Here is a 15,138-nt window from a genome sequence, read left to right on the forward strand (position 1 = left end):
GTCTCCAAGGTCAATAAGAGTCTCATGACATTTTGTGACACTTTGCTGTCTTCCTATTAACACATTCCTTTGTTGTACTTGGGCCACCTGCTCCTTAGAACTCACAGTGAGGGTGGCTCCCATGTCACCATGCTTCCGGGCTCTTCATCCTCTGACCAGAACGTCTTAACCTGGAGTGCGTTCTGCAGCCTACACTCCATGTCATGGGCCATCCTGAGTTCTCCTAGCTGTTACTAGCATCTAGATGCTGATATATTCACAGTGTGGCTCTCTGGAACCAACCCTGAATTTCAGACCTAAAACTGAACTCCTCTTTCCTCCTCCACCTGGGTCCTCCCCTCTTGTCAATGGTCTCCTTTTCCAGCAGAAGAATGTGTAACACCCCTTCCCAGCTCAGGCCTCCTGCTAGCATGTGGGGTGCAGGTGGCGGGTTTTAAAAATATACAAGCTAATTAAGCTGGGGTGGGAATGGGGGAGCCACAGAAGCAAGGGAGCTGATTCAGATTTGTGCAGGGAGAAAAAGATACAGAAACTCATTTACTAAATGCGTAGCTAAAAGAAAGTCCAATTCCATACGGTGAATTTTTCAGTGCATATTAATTCCTTTTCTTGATATGGAAATTGTACGAAATAAAATTTCTGAATTTTTTTTAAACATCAGGAGGTGTAGTTCAGTGAAGAAGCTTTTTAATTTTTTTTTTATTTTTAGCATGTGCTGTGAGTGGTAAGTAAAATACAGGCCACTGGTGAGGACAGAAAATCTGGAAGCAAGCTAGGGGGCAAAGAGGAGCTTCTGTTGTATTTGCACGTGGCAGAGGAGTAGACCAGGGCAAGTCAGGGATGTGGGCTTATTCTATGGTTGGCAAACACTCTTTGCTGAAATAATGTCTTGGGAATTTAACATTTAAACTCTAGTTATGGATTTCTTATTTTTTTTCTTTTTTTAAGTCACATCAAGTTTTTTTTTAAGTTACAGACATTTAGGCACCCCTGTGGACTGTGGTAGGAGAGATGCAGAGCCCCGGGCCCTCTTTCCCCCGGGCTTATCCAGCCTGCACAGCTTCTCCAGGCAGGAGCACTTCATGCACCCAGACTGTGCCCACCTCCCTCTCTCTGAGTTTCATGAACACTCTGAGTAAGATTCATGTGACACCTGTCAAATGCTTCTCTAGAATTCAAGAAGACATTCCATCTACTTGTGTTCCTTTGAAGCACTAATTTTCTTCTGTCAGAAAAAAAAAAAAAAGAAGAAGAAAGAAGAAAGAAAAGAAAAAAGCAATCACATGTTTCCTTGCACGATCTGTACCTCATTACCCCCAACTCCCACTGCTGCTGTGACTGGTTCCCGGTTTTTTAATTGCCAGAGCCTTGTGCAGAGGCCCCTTCCCTCTGTGTAGTTCCGATTATCCTTCTCCCTGCCCCCACCCCACCCCCAACTAGGTTTTGCAAAGGTTTTCACAAAAACTAGCCTTTACAATATTATTAGTTAAGCATGTGGTTCCTAATTGACAACGTAATCTCATGGCGAATACATGAAATGGTAAAAAGGAGTTGAGCGGGCCCTTTACTGTTCAGTTTTGAAAAGGTGATGCTGGTAAAGACTCTGACCCTGTTTCTTTACCTGGGAATTAAAAAGAGAGGCGAGATTCACCTTCACCCTCTGCTGGGCTTCTCTCAGCGAGGCACTGAGCTGGCTGTACTTATGTTCAGGAGTGATTTCATTTAAATTCTAGAAACCAGTGCTACAATGGTTCTAACCCTTTCTTATAATAACTGGATGCTCTGTTTGGAAGGTGGGGCTGGAGGTGGGAATTGCAAAGCCATGGAAGTGATGATGGCTCTGCTGATGGCCTCATTCTCCACGGTCCTTTCAAAGAGATAAAAAGAGTATGGACATATGGCTATTCTTTCCTGAACTAAAGCTCCCAAGTGCATAGTTGGACAAAAGATTTTTGTGCCTCTTTCAAATATAAACAGTAGTCATTTGGACCCTGGGATATTTGGATGTCTAGGCTAGTACTGTCCAGTAGAAATAAATTAAAAAATTTTTTTATGAGGAGTTCCCGTCGTGGCTCAGTGGTTAACGAACCTGACTAGCACATGAGGACGAGGGTTCGATCCCTGACCTCCCTCAGTGGGTTAAGGATCTGGCGTTGCTGTGAGCTGTGGTGTAGGTTGCAGACATGGCTTGGATCCTGCATGGCTGTGGCTGTGGCATAGGCTGGTGGCAACAGCTCCCATTAGACCCCTAGTTTGGGAATCTCCATATACTGCTGGTGCGGCCCTAAAAGACAAAAACAAAAACAAAAAATGTTTATGAGCTGCATTTAAAAAGTGAAAAGAAACAGATGGAATTAATTTTACTATTTAGCAAATATTATCACAACAACTTATAATTAATACAAAAATTATCGAGATATTTAACATTCTTTCACACTACCTTTTTGAAAATTTGGTGTTTAGTTTATACGTCCAGCATCTCTCAACTTAAGACTGGCCCCGTGTCAAGTGCACAGTAGCCACATGTGGCTAATGGCTACCATATTGGACAATGTAGATCTAAGTCACTTTGGCAATTTATGGAGATTAAAAAAGAAAACCAGAAAGGAGATCCAATGGGAGATTATTTTGAATTTGGGTTGTTCTGAAAAATTATGGCAGATGGGGAATGAAAAAGAGTAGAGACCCCTTGTCTAAGATACCTCTCAGTGGGTGCCACTGTTTTACTACCTTCTTGGCTCTCACAGGTGACAGACAAGAACCTGAGGCTGAAGGAATTTTTTTGGTCTTTTTTTTTAGGGCTGCACCTACGGTATATGGAGGTTCCCAGGCTGGGGTCAAGTTGGAGCTGTAGCTGCCAGCCTACACCACAGCTCATGGCAATGCTCGATCCTTAACCCACTGAGCGAGGCCAGGGATCAAACCTGTGTCCTCATGGATCCTAGTCAGATTCGGTTCTGCTGAGCCACTACGGGAACTCCAGAAACAGAAGGAATTTAAAAGGTTGCAGGGAAATGATGATTTTTCTAACAAATTTCCTAATAGGTTTTACCACTGTGTAAACTTAGTGGTGAATGTAAGGTGGAAAATGGTGTGTGAGTTAGTGTGATGACTGTGGCCTCTCCTTGGCCCCTGGGTTCCCCTCGCATCAGAAATAGATTTCATTGACTCAAGGGATTAGCTGTTCACTCATCCTGCTAAGGCTCAGTGAAAGCAGAGCCTTTGAGGCGTTCAGAATTACACACACCCCAGGAATTATTTTGCAGTCCCAAACTTCCTGTCACTGATACCTGGCCCTCCTGACATTTCTGCAAGTCCAAAAATAAAGAGCAGGGATGAGGAGGCCAGAGAAGTCAGGGGAAGTAGCGCCCTGAATGACTGAATGTTTAAAAATCTCCTGCCAGTGGATGCTCTCAGTTGGAGGGAACGGGAAGGCCCGTGATCTCAGCTCTTCACTGGTGAGGAGATGGCGCATCTGTGGGTGATGGGAATGTGGTGACAGTGAGGCCCTCATCACTCTGTCCATTGGCCAGGAGAGTCGGCCCTTGTTTAGCTCCATCTATTCGGTGGGTTCTCCTGGCACCAAGGGGAGTGAGTGAACTCATCTGGGTGAATCCTTTGCCACCTAGGGGCACCACAACAGGGGTCACTGTTGCCACCTTTATAAAAGCAGGGCAGCAGACATTTGATATCAGTAAGCCATCCCAGTTACCTCAAAAGAGGCAAAGTCTTTGCAGGGCTCTCTTTGCCAAAGGAGTCCACGCTAATCATCTTAAGGAAGTAAAACTGTGGGTTGGTTTACATACTACTTCTCCTCTTACAAAGTTGGGGAAGTCAAATAGGGAGCAAGAGCTTCTGCAAATGTCAGCCTCAGATTCTCTTAGGGTTACATGTTGGCTACTTGTTTTCTCAAGAATTTCCCTTTCCAGCTTTTAAAGAGTGAGCACACAAACCCTGCAAGCCTTTTATTGAGAGAAGGCTAAGGGTACACCAAAGAGATAAAAACAATCCTGGTTCTTCACTGCTCTGCGACAAAATATTAAACATGTACACCCTTAAAGGTGCATGAAAAAATATCATACGGGAGATTTTGTGAAGTTCTTCATAATTTGAAAGATGAATGGATTGGATTACTATAGGCTAGCTCAGGGCAGATAAATATCTTGACCACTGAGGGAACTGGAGAATCTATATGCATTTCCTTGAGGGACAATTGTTTGTATTCTTTCCTTCCTACCTTTTCTTTCCTCCCTCTCATCCCTCCCTCCCTCTTTCCTTCTCATGTGTAAGAATGAATTAAGACCAGGCTCAGTCTTGGCTCTTGGGATTAGGGCTTGGTAATCTAGCTGGGGGGATGTTATCCGTTCCTTTTCAGCATGGTCATCCATTTGGTCAGTAACACTAAGTGAATGCCATTTTTTTGCATATAGAGCTGTGGTGAGATGGACAGGGTGGTTGTAGGAACCCTGTTATTTCTGGCAGCTAGAACCATATGTGTTAAGACAGAGAAGACTTGGGGCTGAGGACTCTGAAGGCAGCTGTGGGTGTAACGTGCCATCTAGAAGCTCCCAGGCAACCCTCCCAGCCCTGGCTTAGCTCACTTCAGGCTCATTGCCTATAGATGCTGTTTTCTCTTCCTTTCTATCTTTGCTCTCCTTCCTCTACTTCAGATGTGGTTTCTGCTCCTGTGAAGAACCACTGCCTTTGGCCATCCTTCTCTGTTCTAACAGGTTGTCTTCACTCACTGAGGACTTGATCGGGGACCACCTGCATCAGAATGATCTCAGGGGCTTGTTAAAAAATGCACATTCCCAGACCTTGCCCAAGCCAACTCAACCAGGACATGAGCCAGCATCTATCATGGGTGTGGAATCTGCATTTCTGACAAAGGGTACAGGTGAGGTATGGCCATCACACACTAAATTCTTGGGAACCACCCCCACCCCCTGCAAGTGCTGCTGCCTTTGGCAGCATGAAGATGGAGGGGCTGGGCAAGGGTTGCATGGGTCATGGCGCATAGCTAGGTGGGCTCTGGAGCTCAACATTGGTGATTCCTAGCCTGACCACTCACCAGCTTGAACTGGTCTCGCTCTTTCTAGGCAAAGTTCCTTCTTACAAAATGCAAGTGGGCAATAGCTGTACCCACCAATAGGGATAGTGTGCCTGGTATGCTAGATACTCAATACACATTAGCCAGTTTTACTCTGGTTACTATAGGAAAAGGGATAGGAGTTTTTGTCAAACTAGATTGATGGGAAGCCTGTGCTTCAGAACCACTTCCATCCCCACCTTGAGAACAGACCTGTCAGTCAAGTCTGATTTGCAGGAGCTGAAGACTGCAAGTTCCTGCTGTGTGAAGTGGAGCCTGAGCAGGTGGTCCCAAAGGAGAGGGGCTTTTGAGTCAAGAAGAGCAGGGTTCTGCCTAGGTCACTGGGGAATGAGCTGGGAGATCCTAGGGAAAGATGTCCCTCCCCACTGAGGGCAGGGGAGTTGGGGAGATAAATCAGATCAGGACAACCGAGACCCCTGAATATGTTTCTTGTCCAAGGTCTCCATCCTCTCAGAGCCTGATCATGAGTCCAGCAATGCCTTTCTCTTCTGTTTTGGTAATAGAAAAAGAGTGTGGGATTGGGAGTCAGAAAACAAAGGCAAATCCTTTCATCTGATCATCTATTTCCTCACTTATAGAATGGAAGTAATACTGCCCTCCATTGTAATCATAAGAATCAAGAAAATATCTGTAAATATGGCAAATTTTAAATCCTGTAAAATAAGGTATTATTATTATCACTCCTTTTCTCTTTCATAATTCTCCTTTTAGATTTCTGATTAAAAAATAAAACCTTTTCCTGAAACCTGCTCATCCTTCAAGCTTCCTACTATTTCTCCTTTCCTCCCCCCCCTTTTTTTTTAACCACCAAAGTTTTCAGAAGGGGCAGAGGTGATGATGATTGACTTGATCTGGAGGGATCAAGACTTGACCACAGTTTTGGTCTGGAGGGACTCATGTGCATATGAAAGTGGGCAGCATAATTACCAAGACAGGGAAGCAGAGAAGAAGGAACCCGGCTTCAGTGTAAGGCACAGCATGTGTGTGTCAGTCTACCCCTTCCTCGTCCAGAGTCCTGAGGCCTCATCTGTAACATGAGGAAGGCGGGGATGATAATACCTGCAGGATGGCTGTGAGGACTAGAAGAAAGTCTAGCACCATGGAGAGCACACAGTAGGTGCTCAATAAATGCTAGTGTCTTTATGACCCCTTTCTTTTAAGCCCCAGTTCTATTTATGGAAATGATCCATAACTTTTCTCCCCAATCTTGTCCCCAACACTTTGGGAAGCAACGTCCTCTCCATTCTCTGGACTAGAAGCTGAGTTCAGCAAAATAAAGGAACTGAGTTGTGCTACATGTGATGGGAGCCGGGAGGAGAAAGAGGAACATGGTGCTGTCCTTGTACTCTGTGTGTGTGTGTGTGTGTGTGTGTGTGTGTAAGTGGTATGTATGTATATGTGTGTGTGTGTGTGTGTGTGTGTGTAAGTGGTATGTATGTATATGTGTGTGTATGTGTGTGTGTGCATTGCAGGAGGGCTGAGACAGGCACATTAAACAGCCCCTGCAACCTAAGGCAGAGAGCACTGCAGGGATCGGGGGGAGGGCTGTGGGAGCACCAGGAGGACCAAGGAGCTCAGCCTGAGGGGTCTGCCTGGGACGAGGTGCCCCAGAGGCTCATGAGCACTTGGCATGTGGGGAATGGGGTTGGGATAAAGGGAGAAACAGGAGAGAGGGAATTCTGAGAGCTAAGCTAATTGAGCCAGCCTGAGACCACAACATCCTCCCCAGAGGATCACAGTTTCCAGCTCACCTGAGAGTCTCCTTTGACCTCGGCCCTTGGTTATTTTTTGGTGTTGCTTTTCTTTAACTGCTTCTAATTGCCCAAAGGGTAAACAGATCTTAAAAAAAAAAAAGTGCTATCTTTTCTTGAGTTAGGTAAAATGCCAGGGGCAGGAACTTCCTCCATAATCAAGGATGGGGCTTGGTGCAATAAGGATATCCACACCCAGGCCATATGTGAGGATGCCTGGACCCACGTCAAGGCTGGGGGCAGCTGGGCAGGTAAAGAGTAGGGACCCAGAAGGGACAGTGAAGGACGAGAACCCTTCCTGCCCACCTAGGTACTTTTCTTCCATGCTGAAAAGCCATCCCTGACCAACTCACCACGCCGATGGAGAAATAGTTGTTCATGATGTTGTATGGGACCTGGTCCCCATTCTCCACCTCCTCCCTGGGGATGACTTCCACGTGCCAGCGATCCAGCATCACCAAGGGACTCTGCTCGATGTCCTTCAGGATTTTTGTCAGGCTGCCCCCTTCGTAACCTGTGGAGCACAGCACTGCATTTGCCCCCAGAGGAGAAAGGCTAGGAGGTTGCTGATGCCCTGGCAGCTGAGAGGGCAGGGAGCCCCTTGGGCTTCTGGGGCCAGGAGACTCGCCAGTGTGTCTGTGGGCCAGAGCCACTTAGGTTCCATGAGCCATAGAGGAGAGGACAGTATGGAGTAGTCAGAAGCTGGGCCAACCCGGAAGCCAGAGTAATGGGGGTAGAGGAGGGTACTGGTCAGAAATGGGCAGCCCTGGGTGGCTGAAGCAAGCCCTAGGGAATCTGTGGGCTGGATGGTTGGGAAGCAGCCCCTGGCAGAAGAAAGGATCTGTTCCAGGACTGAATAGTGTGGTGGGCTGAATTTTCTTGCCTTCCTGGTGTACCTACCCAGAAAAAACTCCTGGGACCAGTGGATAAGATTGGATACTCACTGTCATGATTTGGTGTATTATATGGCACATCTGATGTTAAGAAAGCTAAGTTATCCTGAGTGGATCTCAGAAAGACTGGGCTTTTCCTTAAGAAACTGATGTGAAGCTTGAGAAGGATTCGAAGTAAGGGAGATTCTCTGTGGCCAGATGTGAAGATGGAAGGATCCATCAGGCAGGGAATGCAGAGGCCTCTGGGATCTGAGAGTGGCCCTGGCTGACAGCCAGCCAAGAGATGGGGACATGGGGAAATATAACCACAAAGAACCGATTTGGCCAACAACCTGAATGTTGTTGAAGAATCTGCGAACAGGAATGTAGCCTATTCTATGCCCTGAGTCTGTCCTGTGGGTCCCTGAGCAGAAGAGCTGGTCATGCTGTTCTAGAACCTGTGACCTACAGGACTGTGAGCTGATAAAGGGTGTTTTAAGCCTCTACGTTGAGAATCATTTGTTATTACATATAGCAGCAATAGAAGACTCATGTGGCAAGTGAATTGGAAGGGATGGGAAATTAGTGGGAGAGACAATCTCTTCTTTCAAGTAACTGCCTGCTTACCTTTGGGGCCCCCTTGAAGAGTAGTTCCAAGTAGTCAGGGCTCTGGTCAGCTCCTTAGGGGATGCCTCACAAGATGGCAATGCTGGCAGCTAAGCAGCTGACCTTGATGCCATCTGGGAGCACAGGGCTGTGTGAAATTTGTGCCTCATTATGCTGCCTAGATGCCCAGAGCATGGGGCCACAGTCTGACTGTCCCTCTCAAATAGAGAGTTCTTCGCTAGCCTAGAGTATGGCTGGGGACCCTGGCAGCCCTCCCTGTGCCTGCCAACTTCCTTCTAGGGCTGGCTCTTGCTTGCTCTGTCTCTGCCCTCCAAGCATCACACTGAGCCCTGCCAGCCTGTCTTCAATCACTCTTGGAATTGATCGGCCATCTGGTATGTGTCACCCCCTTTTGCCGGCTGGACAGATCTAAGTGCTCACCCAAACTTCTCCACTCTCTGGAGCATGCCTAGCTCCACAGGGGCTGTTGCAGTTTGCAAAGTTTTCTTTAGCTCCTGTCCATTGCCCTGTAAGCTGGTTACCACTCTGAGTTTCCCCTTAGGAAAATTCCGAAATGAGGGCCGATGGCGATGAGGGCCTAGGATGATCTGGATGCCCCTAGGAGCCAGTGATGCGGCTTTTTGGTCTGCATCCTGGGTCCTGGTGCAGAAGAAGGTCAGTAATTTGGAGAGAGAGAACTTCACATAAACCCCCCCCCCTAAGTGAGGTGACTTCTTTTACAGGGAGATGCAGGCTCAAAGCTGAGAGTTTCAGGATAGTAAATCTGGTGAGGGGTAGAAATGACCCAGAGCTGGGTATTACTCATGGCATGTGATCGGGAAGTTTAGCCCAGCTCCACAGAGCCTCCCTTGTAAGTTGGAGCACTTATCCCCAGGGTGGTGCCTCCTATGCAGACTCACCTCCTCCCCAGCGGAGACAGCGGGCCAGGTCATTGCCAGTTCCAAGAGGCAGGACAGCCACGGGTGGATGCTTTGCAAAGTTGGCCTTATCTGTAACCCATGAAGAAGAAAGAACCATATGCTGTTGGATTACTGAAGGTTCAAGTTATCTAGTTATCCCTGATCTAATGCTTGAAGCCCCCATCGCATTCTTTGAATACCTCTCCTGATGGGGAACTCACTAATTCCTAAAGCCATCTCGTCCATCTGCAGTGTGTTAACTACTGCAAAGATTGTTTCACATTGAACTAAATCTGTCTCCCTGTAACTTGCACCCGTTCATCCTCATTTCTTCCTAATTCTTTCCTTTGGGGTGTTGGCATATACCTCCAAAACATTAGTCTGCATACTTTTAATCTTTAATGATAATCAGCATTTACCCCATTTATCCCTCAGACAGACCCTGCAAGGTATTATAATCTCTTCATGGATGAAAAAAAAAAATGGAGGTTCACAGAGGAAAAGCAATTCCAGAGCCAGGATCCAAACTCAGATCTCTGCAGCTCCAAGTCCCTACTCTTCCTTTCTTCAGAGGCTGGGCAGGTGCATAAAGAGTAAAACAGGTGGGTCTGAGGCATCAGAAAATGGTGGGGCATTTGGAAAATGGAACATGCCTCACTTCTAGTCATTCAGGCTCAAAAGCTTAAAAATGACATTGTGTCTAAGAGGCAAAGCCCCAAGGTATTATTTGACACCTGGTACCAGTTTGCCAATTCCACCACCTGCCACACTTGCAGATACGCAGATTCCTAATGCTCCCTCCCAGTGACGTGAAGGAGCATCAGACTGAACCACTAGAGAAAGCACAGCAGAGCATACATGTTTTAATCTGGCTGCACACCTCCAGCAGCATGCTGGCTGGGCTGGGCAAGCTGAAGAGGCCAGATACCCACTGGACTCCAGGGGACACCACTTACACAAACCTCAGTGTCCCTGGGGCCGAGGCATGTGATTGGGGTGCATGGGTGGGGTTGAGGTGGGGGTAGGCGAGGCAAGAATCAGCATTCTGCACGAGGCTCAGGCCAAGCCCCCGCAGAATAGGAGTTCACAGATTCCCCAGGCTGTCTGACTCATGCCAGAGGTGGGTGGCTGAGCTCAGGCAAGACTCAGGGCTGAGATCACCACCAGGAAGGCTGAGACGGAGGATGGAGAGTACATCAGTGGTCTCTCTCATTGTCCCCAGAACATACTGTCTGTGTTTACACCTCTCTGCCTCTGCACATGCTCTCCCCTCTGCCTAGAGGGCTCTTGCTTGCCTGGGTCTGCTCCTTCTTCTGTGGTTCCCATTCCAGCAGGCCAACCATCCTCACAGGGTTGAGGCTAGAAACCTGGACGTCACCCTAGCCTTTTCCCTCTCCCTCCCCCACATCCATTCACACAGCATTTCTATATGCCATCTCCTTAACAGATCTCCAAGCAATCGCTCCTCTCCATCTCATGGTGATGACTGAGTTCTGGTCTGAGAAGACTCCTTCCCACTGCTATTGTTACAGCAGCCTCCTCTGTCCTCTCGGCCTCCAGTTCCACCTCCTGGTATTCTCCATATTTCCACCCAGGCAGGCAATCCTTGAACCACAAGCCTGATCACATGAGTCTACTGCTTTCCCTTCTGCCATGGCTCCCATCACCCCTTAGCATGGCAGCTAGGCCCTTCCTGGCTCTCCGCCTTTCTCTTTAGCCTCATCCTTCTCACATCCTGCCTCCCACTCAACATGTCAACCATGCTGAAGTGCTTTCAGGGCCTTAAGTCACCAGCTCTCTACTGCTCTATGCAGAGCCCCCCATCCCCCCAGCCCTACCCCGGTTGCCTGTATCTGGACCTGGTGTCTCTCCAGAGTGTTTCTTTAGCACCAGGGGTGATGTCATCATACTTTCTTGTAATTGGCTCCTTGTCTGTTCCCTGGATACACAGTAGCCTCCCTAGGGGAACTATATTTCATTCACCATAGTATCTCCACACATATTTACTGAAGGCCTAGATATTGTCTTAAGTGCTCTGCCTCTAAAATCATGTGAAAATGGCTCAGGCTTATGGTACCTGCAGATGAGAGGGAGAGACAGCTATTAACGAGGTCTTCAGGAGTTCCTATTGTGGCTCAGCAGGTTAAGAACCTGATCAGTATCCATAAGGATGTGGGTTCGATCCCTGGTCCTGCTCAGTGGCTTAAGGCTTTGGCATTGCTATGAGCTATGGCATAGGTTGCAGACACAGACTGAATCTGGCATTGCTATGGCTGTGGCATAGGCCGGTGGCTGCATTTCCAATTTGACCCCTAGCCCGAGAATTTCCATATGCCACAGGTGTGGCCCTAAAAAGCAAACAAAACAAGACAAAATGAAAAACAAAGCCAAAAAACAAGGCCTTCATATCAATGATGCATAATCTCAAATTCATACTGGGAAGGAAAGGAGTATGGCCCTGTAATGGGTTACCAGGGGAGGCTTTCCCAAGGAAGCCCCACTTTGACTGAGATATGCAAAGGCCCTGACCACAGGCCCTGCAGTGGAAGGGAGACTGAGGCCTGCGAGGGTCTGAGAGAGGGACTAGGTGTCTGGGTCCAGAGGGAGAGGAATGGAGGTAGGAAATGAGGCTGGAAGGGTGGGCAGCTGCTAGACCACGCTGGGCCCTGTGGAGCATTTGAAGGGTTCCATCTTTATCTAAGAATCCTGGGAAGCCACTGATGTGCTTTACACAGATCACAACCACACTGACATTCAGGAATGACACTCTGGCTGTAGCAGGAGAACAGATTAGAGATGGAACTAAAATGGGGTGGCAGAGAGCACTGAACAGGGCTTCTCTCTTGAATGAATGAGTGAACCAACACTGTGCAGTTGTTCCTTTTACCCTTTTTTTTTTTTTAATATAATGATTTCCTTTTTTTTCCATTATAGCTGGTTAACAGTGTTCTGTCAATTTTCCACTGTACAGGATGGTGACCCAGTTACACATACATGTATACATTCTTTTTTCTTAGCCTTGTTTTTTAATTTTTGGACCATCAACCTGTGAAAAAGAAGATTATCTCATATGACCTTCCTGTTCTGGGCAGCTTCTATCACCTGTGTCCTCTGGAGATGGCTTATCAAACTTGACAGCAAAACCTACTTTCTCCTTCATGAGGAAGAAGGAACCGTGTGAGTTGCTCCCGCTACTGCAGCCATCCACCCTCTGCTGATCAGCTTTTCCTTCCTCGGCTCCCAGAGGACGCCTCCCTCCTCCCACAAACAACTCCAGAGCCCGAGGTGACAGGAGAGCGTGGGTGGCTGCTTGGCAGGGCCGTGTCCATGGAAACCAAAGTGTCTGTGGGGGAGCAGATGTGGCAGGTGTGCAGGGTGCTGGTCCCGCCCCTCCAGGTGGTCTGCTTATGGCCCCTGGGGGCCCAGCCTTCTCTGTCCTATTCAGGGCCCATCCTGGCCCATCCTTGAGTCCTCTCATCCCATCTCCCACACGCAATCTGTCAGCAAATCCTGGCTCCACCTTCAAAAGATATCCCAGAACCTGATTTCTCACTCCCTCCTCTGATTCCACTGTGGTCCACGCCACAGGCCCCCCTCCTTGGGTTACTGCAGGAGCCTTCTCATTGGTCTCCCTGCTTCTGCCCTTCTCTGTTTCTGCCATCTGTTGTATCTCTGCTTTGATAAAAACCATCCGGCATCTTTCCCAGGATGAAAGCCACATTCCGTATAATGTCCTACACATCTTAGTGACTTGGTCTTAATGATCTCTGCCACTCTCCCCTCACTTACTCCACCCCAGGCCCGCTCCTCTCCCTTCGGCAACCTGGCATGCTCCTACCTCAGGGCCTTTGTATTTGCTGTTCCTTCTGCCTGAACTGCTCTTCCCTCAGGCATCTGCAAGGCTCCCCGCTCCTCCAGGTCTCCAGGCAAATGCCCTCGGTCTTCAAGGCCTTTGGGACCCCCTGGTCTTAGACTGCAGCCCTACTCCCACCACTGAGTTCCCTTTGCCCCTCTTCTGCCATATTTGATCACCTTCTGACACAGTTTGTTTCGCTTCCTGTTTATTGCCTGTCTCTTCCCTCTAGAAAGGAAGATCATGAGGGCAGGGCTTTTGTCCTTTCATTTACTGCTGCGTGTCCAGTGCCTCAAGGAAAGCTGGGCACCTGGAGGTGTACAGGTGGGATTTGTGGAATGAAAGATGAAAAGATGGAAGCAGCCCAGGGCTCATTGCTCATGGCCATCGGGGACTTTGGTGACAGTCCTCCCTTGCTGCTTTCCTGTGCTTAGGTCCCACGTCCCAGTGTTATCTGGGTTTTCCGGGGTTAGATTTTTTATTATTATTATTTTTTTTAGGGCTGCACCTGTGGCGTATGGAGGTTCCCAGGCTAGGGGTCGAATCGGAACTGCAGCCACTAGCCTACACCACAGCCACAGCAATGGCGGATCCAAACCTTGTCTGCAACCTACACCACAGCTCACAGCAATGCTGGAGCCTTAACCCACTGAGCGAAGCAGGGATCTAACCTGCATCCTCATGGATGCTAGTTGGGTTCATTACCACTGAGCCACGACAGGAACTCCTCCAGGATTAGATCTTGAAATATACTCCTTGTTCCAGAATTTGAGTCATTCTCCATTATTTACTGGGGGTGATGTGTCCAAGGACCCACAGATCCAGGCAGAGCTGGACTTGACCCCAGGCCTCCTGATCTCCAGCCTGGCCCTCCCTACCCTTCCCATCACCCTCTTGATCAAGGTGTATTGGACGTGGCCCACCATGGCTTTTCTTTGCTTGCACTGATCTACGCCTTCTGGGTGTGCTTCCTGGGCTCTAGCAGGTGTCCCTCTCAAGGTGACCTGCCCTGTGCTATGCCTCCATAGTTCTCTGGCCTTTTCCCATCACCCTGGGCCTGCCTGGAGTTTCAGTCCTGCTTTCTCTCCCCATAGCCCCTCATTTGGTCTATCCTGCAACTGCCCAAACTCCAGCCATGACAGATGCAAGGCCTGGAACTAAACTGTTACATCTGTACTTGTGGGAAGTAATCCATTGTCTTTTTTCTTTCTCTTTTCCACCCAAAATAGATATGTAGCTAAGCATTGGTTCAGGGGTGGAAACAAGGATGGATAAAACATGGCACCATTTTTCTTTTTTTCTTGCCTTCCTCTGACTTTAAAAATATACTTATTATAAGTCAACTGCAAAGGCCTTCCCAGACCATTCTTACCAATGCAATCTAGAATCCAGCCAACTGTCCCATCCCCTCCGCAGGCCAAAACACGGAAGTCTGGAGTATCACGGAAGAAGTTAAGTCTGGAAAGCAGAAGGACCAAAATATTTTTTGTGTACAGGTTGATCTCGGACGTTCCTTGATTCAGAGTCCCCCTGCCCTGCTCCCTTCTCTGGGACTATGTTTTGACCTTGATTCTTTTTGGGGTTGAAAAGGTAACTTAACATTCTGAAGCCAGAACTTACTAAGCAATGCCATTGAGGATGAATCCTGGGGTCGGGGGTGGAGGGTGGGGCATCTTTGTGCTGACTCAGCATTCAACATAGAAAATGGTTTTCTAAAGATTATTTAAGGAAAAGAATTCAGTTTGCTTATTTGTGCATAAATACAACCAACCCCCAACATTTTAACTCTTTCCAGCTTTCTCACCTGCTCTGTCCTCACAACCTCCCCTGTAAGTCAACCACACTGAACTAGCTGGGTCTTCATCCCACACTCCTGTGAGTCTAGCCCTAAGTGGAGTGAGCACAGTCATACATGCGTGCTTGTGTCAAACAGCTGAAGACAGGGACAGAGTCCCTTTTTAGAGTCCTTACTCCAGCCCCTCTGAAGATCTTGCTTGAGTATAGAGTAGAAACGTAGGTTCGGAGG

At 48.0% G+C, this 15,138-nt stretch overlaps 1 protein-coding gene across 8 annotated transcripts in view; it reads right to left on the reverse strand.

The window, feature by feature from the left end:
• The window catches only part of DGKG (diacylglycerol kinase gamma), a 211,808-nt gene that overhangs the window by 88,873 nt on the left and 107,797 nt on the right, over positions 1-15,138 (reverse strand). For all 8 annotated transcript variants that reach the window (XR_007136006.1, XM_047788419.1, XM_047788407.1 and 5 more), the window contains 3 exons: positions 14,485-14,570; positions 9,260-9,349; positions 7,215-7,375 (listed from right to left, as the gene is read on the reverse strand). Coding sequence is in view for 7 of the 8 variants with exons in the window: in XM_047788419.1 (XP_047644375.1) it covers positions 7,215-7,375; positions 9,260-9,349; positions 14,485-14,570 (337 nt within the window). In the remaining variant the exon portion in view is untranslated. The remainder of the gene's footprint in view (positions 1-7,214; positions 7,376-9,259; positions 9,350-14,484; positions 14,571-15,138) is intronic.

This window comes from Phacochoerus africanus, chromosome 1, assembly GCF_016906955.1.
Source record: "Phacochoerus africanus isolate WHEZ1 chromosome 1, ROS_Pafr_v1, whole genome shotgun sequence".
NCBI classification, from domain to species: domain Eukaryota; kingdom Metazoa; phylum Chordata; class Mammalia; order Artiodactyla; family Suidae; genus Phacochoerus; species Phacochoerus africanus.